At 43.7% G+C, this 11,868-nt stretch overlaps 1 protein-coding gene across 1 annotated transcript in view; it reads left to right on the top strand.

Annotated features, from left to right (window-relative positions):
* CCDC141 (coiled-coil domain containing 141) overlaps nt 1-7,915 on the top strand; it is a 67,340-nt gene extending 59,425 nt beyond the window's left edge. The window contains exons 19-21 of the mRNA XM_015413749.1: nt 410-493; nt 2,857-3,746; nt 7,443-7,915. Of these exons, the coding sequence (XP_015269235.1) occupies nt 410-493; nt 2,857-3,746; nt 7,443-7,707 (1,239 nt within the window). The 3' untranslated portion in view covers nt 7,708-7,915. The remainder of the gene's footprint in view (nt 1-409; nt 494-2,856; nt 3,747-7,442) is intronic.
* Nucleotides 7,916-11,868: the final 3,953 nt, after the last annotated feature.

Raw genomic sequence — 11,868 nt, 5'->3', positions numbered from 1 at the left:
AAAGAGTGTTCACATAATTCTCATTTCAAGCTGGATTTGGGCTATGGAATTAGGGTTGCTTCATCCTTAAGTGTTTTGTGGTTTTTTGGATTTCAGTGCATATATAATATATGCTAATTAGATGCACAGGAATCATATCCCTACCAATCTAGGGTCTCTAGAGAATGAACAGGGTGGCCTTTGGGGGCTGGTGTTAACGAATCAGTTCATGTATATCAAACATCCATACAGTATATTTCCTCAATGTCTAGTTGTTGGAATCACTTGAAGGAAAAATCACCCATCTGGAAAGTATGTAATGATAGAAACAATCTTCCTTATTCATTGAATTACTAGCTTTTTCAGCAGACAAATTTAACACCTTTCTTGTATTTTTCATTTATTGTCTTCTTTCTTTCTTTGCTTTTAGATGGAGTCAAGCTTGTTAGCTCAAAGCCCCATTATAACTCAGACAGAACATTCTAACACAGCTATCTCTACCAGCACTATAAAGGTAAAAATATGAAGTATAATCAGCTTTCCCCCTGCTAATTAGATTTCTTTTAAAATATCGACGACCCAAATCTTGCTTTTATCTAAAATAAAATTTTGGCCCATAAGATTTGCAGCATTTTCTCAAAACTGGGGGAAACAGAACCCTGTTCTGAAGTGACCAAGTTACATTTCCTAGCAATAAACAGATGTGATTAAAAAGTGGTTCAGTCATGGTTGTAAGCATGTAATGAATATTCTGAACACGGACCAGACACACTCTTCTGGTAGGAACCAAGTTTAAAAATATTTTAGCCCCATTGTAGGTCCTACAATGCCAAGACCATGGCCATACAGCCCAGAAAAATCGACAACAACTAATAAATAAATAAGTAAATACCAAACTACACAAGATTATTTTTTTTAAGTGAGTCAGGTTCAGGAAACCTGCACCTGTTAAAAATGCCTTGTGTGGTTTGGTCCTCAGTTAAACCTTTTTAAATATCTCTCGTGTGGTTGGGTCCTCAGTTGAAGATGGCTCATCTCTGCTCGGCTTCAAGTATTTTGAAGCAAACTGAGCAGTTGCATAACATGCCAGCCATTTGAGAATGGCTAGAGACCTTTGGAGTATATATTTGCCTGATCACAGTGTTTCTGAGCTGATATCTTTTTTAGAAAGACACAGTATGATGGAAGGTAGTTAAGTCACAGCCATGGGGAAAATGATTATATCAAGGAGCAGCTAGCAAAATGGAATGGCCATGGGAGATCTGGAATAACCCTTGGAAAGAGTTTAGTGAAGTGGAAATGGGTAGGAGGATCAATTTCCCCCAGTATGAGTGGGAGCATCAGTTTCGAAAGGGTTGGTTTGAAAATTTGGAGGGGGGTGTGTGTCTCTTTTCTAAACAATTCCCGTAAAGTTGTGAACGAGCGATTTGGATACTGCATAAATTAGTTTGCTCTGGAGCCGTCCTTCCTGAGCTAAGACAAAAATGTGTGAGCAAGAGGCTAAAAAACTGTGAGCTGGCTCACACAAACTCAGCTTAGAGGAAACACTGCTTCCTGCCCCCCTCCACGGGCATGAAGACAGGCACCCACCTCGCCATCTACAGGGCTGCTAACAAGCCCCTCCCCTGATTGAGGGGTGATTGGATAGAATGGCATTCATTTAGGGTGATTTCCCACAAGCGCTGCTCCGCGCTCACTCCTCCCATTTGCCCGGATGGTACGTGTCAATCTCACAGAAGCTGCAGGGCAAAATGCGGTCGCATTTTAAATGGGGGTATATCCTTATTAGCCACACAGTTGTGTTCTTGTGAAACCACATAGTTCTTGTGAAACCTCACGAAGCTGCGGGGCAAAATGCGGTCGCATTTTAAATGGGGGTATATCCTTATTAGCCACACAGTTGTGTTCTTGTGAAACCACATAGTTCTTGTGAAACCTCATAGAATTATCCAGGTGGGCAGCCATGTTAGTCTGAAATCTTGAATAATTTATTAATTTTATTTATTTATTAGGTTCAATTTTTAAACTGCCCTTCCCTGAAAAAACAGGGCTCAGGACAGTATACATTAATACAAACATACATATATAAATTAGCAATAAGAACAGTAAAATCCACTAAAGTACAATAAAACCGAACAAGATTATGTTAAGGCCACTGATGATGCCACTGCCTCGTGGCAGAAAGCAAGGAATGCCAGACCGTCACTGCCCTCAACCAAATGCCCAGCAGAACATTTCTGCCTTGCAGGCCATGCAGAATTCCATTTGATCCCGCGGGGCCCGGATGTTGTTCGGCAGAGAGTTCCACCAGGTTGGGGCCAGGACGGAGAATGCCCTGCCGCTGGTCGAGGGCAGCAGGATGTCTCTCAGGCCAGGGACTACTGAGGGTATTGCTCTCCAGGAGGTATACCAGGAGAGGTGGTCCTGGAGGTACATGGGTCCTGGACCATTTAACACCTTAAAAGTTACCACCAGCACCTTGAACCTGATCTGGTACTCCACTGGAAGCCAGTGCAGCTCACACAACACAGGTTGAATGTGTGCCATTCACGGGGTCCCGGTAAGGACCCATGCTGCCACATTCTGGACCAGTTGGAGTTTCCATGTCAGTCTCAAGGGTAGCCGTATGTAGAGCGAGTTACAATAGTCTAATCTGGAGTTGACCGTTGCATGGATTACTGTGGCTGGATCTGGGTGAGACAGGTAGGGAGCCAGTTGCCTGACCTGGTGTTTGGTCTTCAAGGCGCCACTGGACTTTGTTGGTCTTAAAGGTGCCACTGGACTCAAACTTTGTTCTACATAGAATTATGTGCAGGCGGGAAGCAAAAAAAATTTTCTAATTGTTTGGCATTGTTCCTTTCCCTTTCTGTTTTGAAGGAAGAGAAGATACTGGCTGATATCTCAGTGAGCTTTCCAGCGAGTGAGGATTCTGTTTCACAAGAACCAGACCTATTGCCTTCTGCCAAGGAGGATAGCTTTCAGGCAGAGCTGCTGGCAGAAGACGGACCCTCTGGAGACGAATATGAGTGTATATCCCCTGACGATATCTCTTTGCCACCGCTTTCCGAAACACCAGAGTCCAACCTTCTGCATTCTGAAACAGAGCTGGAAGAGATACCGCCCTGCTCCAGTTCTCCTACTCTGCATGTCAGCTCCTGTAGCGTGCAAATGCAGATAAACGCTGGCAGTAAAAGAATGAGAGATGAATCCGATCCCTTAACCTTTTCCGCTTACACTGACACGCCTGGTCACAGGAAGGAACATGCCTCCGATCAGCCAGGAAGATTCTCTTCCTCTACCCTGAGCCATCACTTGAAATGCAAAACGGAATCCCCTGTCGCTCACGGTTCACCCGAAATGCCTGACGCCAACACTATCCCCTGCATGCCTAAGTCAGCGCCTGCCTACTGCATGCAGAGTGAGGTGTGCGAGACGCACTGGCAAAGCCGTGAGGTCCGCAGAAGCATGCCAGGAGCGCAGGGACAATTGCATGACCAAAATAACTGTACTAAAACCCAAGATAGGCTGCATGCTTCACCCGGTGCATTCTCAGGTCTCCTGTTTCAATCAGACGCCACCCGAAGCTGTCAGAGGCAGATGGTCACCCGAGAAGAGATTAAAAGTGTATCTGAAAAGAACAGCATGGTCAGCCTATCTGGACAGGCGCCTAACTTCTCCAAGCTTCTGTCTAATGTAACTGTCATGGAAGGCTCTCCGGTGACTTTGGAAGTAGAAGTAACAGGATTCCCAGAGCCTGCAGTGACCTGGTGGGTAGCTTACAATGAGAAAACCTAAATATAAATAGAGGAATTTCTTTCTCCCAAGCCACATATAACAGTGTCCCAATCTGGAAATTAGAGCAACTCGTTTTTATATCACTCCACATTTCCATATGACTCTTCTTCCAGTTTCCACTCTGTAGTTGTGATCTGGACTGTGGTTAGGGTTCCCAGCCTCCGGGTGGGGGGGGTGGAGACCTCCTGGAACCAAAACTGATCTCCAGACTACAGTGGTCAGTTCCCCTGGAGAAAATGGCTGCTGCAGAGGGTGGGCTCTACGGCATTATACCCCACTGAGATCCCTCCCCTCCCCGAACCTTGCCCCCCACCGGCTCCACCTCCCAAATCGCCAAGAATTTTCTAACCCGGAGTCAGCCACCCTAACTGTGATAGTAGGCCTAGATTATGCCGCACCCCCGTAATTCTCAGATTTCAAATTGGTTAAATTATATTCTATCCAAAATTTCAGGTAACCTTTAAAACATTATTAAAGACCTTTAATTTCCAGTAAAACATTCCAGTCGCTAAAAGTGTTCAGTGAAGTGAAATTCCTTTTTCTCTGATTGGCGTGGTTCCACATTTGCAGGTCAATGCCCCCCCTTATCCAAAAAACAGAGCAAGAACAGCTGTGCAAACCTGCACAACTGGTTCTGTATGCCCAAAGAGACTCTGAACTTGTGTGTCTTAGATGATAGCTTCTAGGGTTTGCTATCCAACCAGAAAACAATTGAAGGATTGCTGGTGCTCTGTCTCTCTCTTTTAATGCCTTGAGCCAGCTGCCAGAAAACCAAGGGGTGCAAGGCCATTTTCTTTCCCCCTTTTTAAAAAAAAGATATACTGTTTAGATGAATTCACAGTTCTTGCCCTGGACTCTGCAAAATGAGTGAACAAACAGCTCGATTCTGTCTCTAGACCCACTAAAACTGCTGGGCTTTGCCAGGCTCCCAGACATGTTTCAGTTCTATCCCAAGACCCTGCACAGGTATCAGCTCGCCAGACTTCACAAGAAACCTCTTTTCAGACTTTATTATATTGTACCAGAGCTGTAGTACATGGCTGAAAGTCCTCTTGGTTGTATCTCAGCATACCCTTCCTTTGGGTTTGCTTAAAGCTTAAAGTAAGTTTAAAACAAGTCAGGCATCCATAATGCTCTCTTGCCATTATGTTTTTAATTCTCACAAGAACTGCAAGAAGGGAGGTCATTAGAGGTTCTGTTTAATAGATATAAAATGGGGCTGAGACTCACTACCGTCCAGACATACATTTCTAAAGCACACTTGGAATTATGGTTTTTTATAAATAAATAAGGCTCACTCACCCTCCCGTTACCACGTGGTATTTAAGACCTCTGAGTTTCAAATGCTCTTTGCTGTATTCTAAAGAGGAGCCCAGCCATTTCACTGAATGTCCACAGATAGCTACCTCTGAATTTAGTCTACTGCTGTGTCCAAGACCACCTAGTGCGTCCATGCCTAAACTGTGATTCGAACCTTTAATACAAAACTAAGAGCTGAGAACTCCACTCGTCCCTTGTGAACATGAGTAGCAACACAAATATGTGTCTGGCTATACCCAGCCAGCAAGTTGGGGGGCTTTGCTCCAAATTTCACACACACATACCTGACACACCAGGACTCTATGGTAATTCATCTGTGGCCAGCTTAGAAGGAAAAGGCATTTTCCAAGAGAAATACCTTGGCCACTTAGGTGCTTTCAGTAGGAGGGAGAAAGAGAGACTCTTGTATGTTTTAATCCAACAATTCGGCCTGCTGGGCTTGTGGTAGGGAAGGCAAGGTGAATATCTTTTGAATATATAAGCCTAGGTTCTACCCACATAGATTTTCCACATGTTGCAGTGAAGGAAAGCATCCATGATTAGTTAGCTAAATAAGATCCAAATCATTTTGAAGCTCATATCTCATGTTATCACTTATTACCCTCCAGTCCTCCTGAAGCCGGCAGAGAGTTTTTTTGCAGCTATTTTGGGTCTAGGTCTCTCTGTCTCTCTCTCTCTCCCCCTCCCTGGCACTGTACATAGAAAATAGGACTAGAAAGAGACACAAACATGTTTACATGTTTACATACACAGCCGCCCTGAGCCCGTTTGGGGAGGGCGGGATATAAATCAAATAAATAAATAAATACATTTGCAGAATACATGTGTCTGTAACAACTTTGGAAGCAGGAAACTAACACCTGTTGAATAGAATTTAATAATCAGAATGTAACTGAAAAGGCAAATGAAGCAAATCTAGTGCTGTGTTGTGCCTGGATCACTAACCAATTTGTAAGGGTTTTGTTTTAAATTCCTTACCCTTCCCACTGGGACAATGTTGCTGTCAACTTTAGGCAGATTGAAATCCGTAAGACCATTTCATATAGCTTTTAAAAAAGCAGTTTGTTCAACTTGCAAACAAAACAAACTTTTGAAACAGAATGATCTTTCTCAGCAATCTGCAAAAACTGAGAAGAAAGATTCACAATAAGTGTTAAGTTTGGAACGTCAACGCATCCTTACATAGAAAGCAATGTATTCTTACACAGAAAAACAACAGGAAGCTTATATGTAATAACCTATGTAAATAAACAGGTGTTAGAAGGGCATGTAGTAAATGATACCAAAGGGTAGCCGTGTGTTTCAGCACAATAAAACAAAAGTCCAAAGGTTCATTAAAAGACTAACAGACATTTGTTTCGATATGAGCTTTCGTGAGTCACACCTCACTCCTTCAGCTATGTGAAGAGAAAAACCATGCTGGGAATTCTATTTCAAAGGGAAGATGGGGGAAGGGAATTAGCTTATCTGGAATGCCACATTTGTTTTCCATGGAGAGATATCTCAGCAGTGGGTGGTGGGAAGGAGAAAGGGGGATGGATAGCTCTCTGCTCCTCCCCACAGCTCTAATCCTTGGGGCGGCATTTTCCAACTGCATTTGGGCAGCTGGACACGTTGCGGTTGGTAAATAAGTTCAGGTAGGGGTGAAAAATCCAGAAAAGAAACTGGCATTTGGTTGAGTTTGCCTCTTACATCCCCCAGCCAATCAATTGGTGGAGTAATGTCTACTTCCTCACAGTCGATGGATTTTATACCCCCCCCCCAATGAACTCAATACAGGGTTGCCAGGTCCCCCGTCCCCCCGACCACTAGCGGGGGACAGAGGTCACAATACAGGCACAAAACATTAGAAGGCTCAGTAATGGAATACCCTCCCCATGAAAATAATATGAGCTTCTGCCATAAGAGCTGGTTTTCTTCTCCCTTATAGCGAGATTAATCAGGAATAACATTGGTTGATTCAGAAGGGGGAAATCAAAATCTTGGCTCCCTTTGTCTACTTGGAGTAAAACGAATATTTGTGTGTATAAATTAAATCCAGGTACCAGTTGGGCCTTTATGGAGCTAGCAGTCGCTTCAAGGCCCCTCTTGAGTACAGATGCTACCTGGCTCATCTCTTTCCTGCCGCTAAGGCTTTCTCCTAGTTAATGACAAAAGCTGATCTGAGTTGTGAGCAAACCGATTTCACCTTTTAAAACATAGGGAGGTGAGGTGCTGCTGCCCGCAATTGCCACTGCCGCTAATTTGTCTCTCGCAGCCTGTTAAGAGGCTGTTCAACAATCACAGCTTATTCTTGCTTCAAGGACCTTTTGTGTTAAGCTGACTTGAAACCTGACTCTCTACTTCAGGTACAAGAAAGGCCAGAAAGTGACTGGAGATGATAAGCACTTAAAGCTCTCACACAAGGATTCAGAGTATGCTTTGTTCATTCAGAAGGTGTGTGACACAGATGCGGGCCTCTATGTGGTTCGGGCTAACAATTCTAATGGCACAGTCTCCTCCAGTGCCGTCCTCCGTGTGAAAGGTAATGGGCCGCCTATAAAAAGAATAGACTGGATAATACTGTGTGCCCTCTACTTGACTGTATCACTTGCCTACCGGCTGTTTGCTTAGCACGGCACACTGACTTCATGGGACTTTTTTTTAACATTTCACCATTGGAGACAACAGCAAACGGTTATCAGCTTCCACGGCATCTCCTCACGCCACCTTGCTTGTGATATAGTGATATAGTGCTTTTGATATTAACACCACAGATACACTGGATGTTGTTATTCCTTCATACTAATGTTACACAGGGGGAAAGAGACGTACAAAAACAGACCTGAACTCTAAGAGTTTTTTTAAAAAAAAATGTTTTAGAGCTGGAAACCAAAAAAATGAAAGAACTGCTTCTATGGATGATGATTTGTTTGCAGATATTCAATTCAATATGTGCACTGTTTAGCAAATATATTACGGTTGCTTTATATTTTATCTGTGTTTCTGAACAGAATTTTTCTGATGTACATTTCAGGTTAGCTTGATTTTATTTCCGGAAACCCCTTGTTGCATACGGTTTAATGAAACAAATGACTTTTTTATGTTCTTAGAATTTACGCAGCATATTTCAAGTGTTCAAAAGGCAGAAACCATTAACAGTAATTCTTAAAATAACTCTACGAGGTAGGGTAGTACCATTATCCCCATAAGGCAGATGCTGTGTGGGAAAAATAAAGCTGAAAGTATAGCAGCTTTCCTCAGGGGCGGATCTACTATGAAACTAATAAAGCTTGAGCTTCAGGGCCCCTAATCCTGGAGGGGCCCTGAAGCACCTTTTTTTTCAAATGAGTGAATTTTTCAACAAAATTTATGGAGTTTTTTAAAGTGTTTGTTATTAAAATAAGGTAATTTTAGTGGCAGGATCATAAACCAATGAGTAGAAGGACTTAATATTGACCTTAGTACATGCTCTAATACCCATCCTCCACCATTTGGGCCTCAAGGTCCTTGGAAGGGCAGCAAGGCCCTTTGGACCCTGTTGGATGTTGCCCTATTGTTGCTGGCTGAGAAGGGGCCCGCATAACAGTTCAAGCTTCAGGATCCCAAAAATGTAGGTCCGCCACTAGCTTTCCTTAGGCTTCTTAGAGACCATAACTTAGGAGGCATTTGCACTAGGAATAAGCTGAGCAATCTTAAGCAGTTTCACTCAGAATCTTACTCAGGTCTGTTACACTCAGGAATTCTACACTCCTGACTCTGGCCAATTTCAGATGGCACTTCAGTGCATCAAGATAACAAGGTACAATGATAATGTATACCGAGGAATTCAGGACTGTATTTAAAAGGATGAAAATGCTTGTGTCAAGTATGATAAAACATAGAAGAAAGAGAGTATATCCTCTTAGATCAGGGGTCTCCAACCTTTTTGAGCCTGCAGACACCTTTTGGAATTTTGAGAGGGGTGGTGAGCCCCATCACAAAATGGCTGCCACAGGAGGCAGAGCCAAATGGAATACCTCCCTCCTCACACCTCCTGAGAAGAAGGAAGGTCTAAAGGGGGAATGGAACCACATAATGGTTAAGGAAAGCCCAGATGCTTACCAGTCTTCCTGATCCTCCAGTGGAAAACTCTTTCATTTGAATGGGAGCAGCCAATAAAAAGCCCAACCTTACAATGGAGGGCACTAAGAGAAGTACTGGCAGGCCCCACATTAGGGAGCCCTTTCTTATATTATTAAAATAACAATGAATGTTAAAGTGCATAACAGACAAGGAGTTTGCTTGGTATTCGCACTTCTTTTTTGTTTTTGAAAGATGAGGGCTCTTGCAACAATGTATTATTAGGGTTTATTGCCTGTTAAATGTCGTATCTTTGATTTATAGAATAATATATTTCCAGTTTCAACAAAGGTAAGGAAAGAAATGATGCTATTTATACAGAGAGCTCACTTATAAATTCTCATTGCAGTCAGATGACATGTTAATTATCATTAATTCCTTCTATTTCTTAAGAAATCTAGGCCTATGTTGTCCTGTTGTAGCTAAAAAAAACAACAAAAAAAGGTTGATAAGGATTTGTATAATTTTTCTTGGAGAATAACTTGCCGCTTTTGAATAATGACTGCTTTATGGGAAATTTATAAGAAAAAAAATGTCCAATCTCTTGAAAGAAATTTACAACGTGGAAATAAATTGTCAAGCACACAGCATGCTGTTTGAAGAATCTCTGTTACAAATGGCAGGGGGGCTCTGAAGATGGAGAGAAGAGGGTTTTTAGCCAACTGCCTGAAGATTTATTATAGACATGCAAAACTGAAAGAAGATCGGGTTTCTAGGAAATACATCCTTGAGGCCAAGAAATTGAGGGAGGGGGTGATCTGCAGAGACCAACTGTTCTCATTCTGTGAACAGAATACATTTCCCTCACATCCAGTGGATGCATGAGAAATGAACCTTTATAAAGGCATCTGTCTGTGGAATGCTCCTTTTTGTACATGAGGTTTTGTACATGGTGCGCAAAAATTCTGCATCTTGCTGGCTGCGGCCACAGGGATTGACGCAAATCAACCTTGTCCCGAGGCTAATTTGCAGCCCCAGGCGGGGCTTTGAAGGTTCAGAAAGGATTGCTGGGGAAGAGAGGGTCTAATCCCTTCCTCCCGGTGTCTCTTCCTTGATTTAAAGTGCCTCTCCAAAGATGTGATTGGCTTGTAAAAAATAGACATGGCAAAATACCACTGCACTGATGCCTCAGTTAAGACAGTTGTCTGTCCTTTCACATACGTATTTGTATCGCACGATAACCAAGGCCTGGATCCACTGGAGGCGTTCCATAAACAAAAGGGTGGGTTCACTGATTCCTCTGCCCCACTGTAGATCTCTCCTTATGCTGTTCCTGGGGTCCCATGGTCCCCCAAAAGCAGAATTTGGGGGGCATTCTTGTTGGAAGTTGAGGATTGTCTGCTGTCTCTTGCCTCAGGCTGCAGAGGAAGATTGCAATAGAGTTAGAAAGACAGAGAGGCCAGGACACAGACCATCCTCTCTTCTCTGCTCTGATGCTGTCCTCTTTGATGTGTAGACTGAGAGCTCTTCCCCCTCACTCTCCACACAATGCCATGTTTCTTGGCAACATGCGAACAGGATGCTCTCCTGTATCTCATACCATCTAGTTAGTTAGGTCAGATTAGAAAATCTATCTCTCCTCTATTCTATCTAGAAATGGACTTCGTATAACAGACTCCTATATTAGTTTTCAAATACAAAGAGGCCCCGTGTAACTTTGTTATTTTCATGCCTTCACACACACTGTGACCAGATGAGCTCTGCTGCATTAAAGCCTTGGGCACTCTGGTAACCATAAAGCTTAGCAATTCTTGGTTTCAGCAGAGCAGGGAAGCAAGGAAGTCATGCCCCACTGGGAGAAATCCTTTCTGCTCCCAGAAGTCCTCCAGTGGATCCAAGCTTATCTATATATCTAATAGCCACATCTGTGGGTATTTATATCTGCTGATTGAGCCCACAGGGAAAGCAGTGAGATTCTTCTCCAAACTGGGGGAACCCCCCCCCCGTGTTTCCAGAACAATCTGAAAATGTTTTTAGAAATACATTGGGAGGATTTTATTATCCCCATATCCGACTTGCCTCGACTAGGGCCAGGGCCTTTTCAGCCCTGGCCCCTACCTGGTGGAATGAGCTCCCGTATGAGACCAAGACCCTGCAGGACTTATTTCAATTCTATAGGACCTGCAAGATGGAACTCTTCTGCCGGGCTTTTAGTTGAGGCAGCGGACATCCCCCCCTCTGTTTGGCCTGCCATCAGTGTCCTGGGAACCCACACTAGTGTTCCATCTTAATGGCTGAGACATTTGACCAGATCTTGCACGGTGTTTTATGACTTTTGTACGGTGCTCATTTTTGTTGTTTTAAATTGGTTTTAAGTGTTACTGTGGATTGTATTAATATTGATGGAACCCACCCTGAGCCTGCTTGCAGGGAGGGTGGGATACAAGTCTAATAAAATAAAAATAAAATAAAATAGAGCTATTTGTGCCTGCGGAGCTCTTATACAGCTGAGGTGGCAAAGCTGGAGGCAGGTGGGGGAGGAGTAGCTGCTGCCATTTAAGAGGCTGGCGTGCAGCTGGTGGGCTGCCAAGGGAGTGAAGGGGCTGAGCAGCTGGAGGACTGCGGTGGCGAAGTGGGCAGAGGGGGAGCAGGTAAGCTGCTGCCATGGAAGAGGCTGGCCAGCTGGGCGAGTGACCAAGGAGCCACCCAAAAGGCCAGGGGAGCAGCCAGGTT

The sequence above is a fragment of the Gekko japonicus genome, unplaced genomic scaffold (genome assembly GCF_001447785.1).
Source record: "Gekko japonicus isolate JY-2015 unplaced genomic scaffold, Gekko_japonicus_V1.1 scaffold743, whole genome shotgun sequence".
In the NCBI taxonomy this organism is placed as follows: Eukaryota; Metazoa; Chordata; class Lepidosauria; order Squamata; family Gekkonidae; genus Gekko; species Gekko japonicus.
The sequence above is the reverse complement of the archived record's forward strand: the minus strand, read 5'-3'. Positions and strand labels throughout refer to the sequence as shown.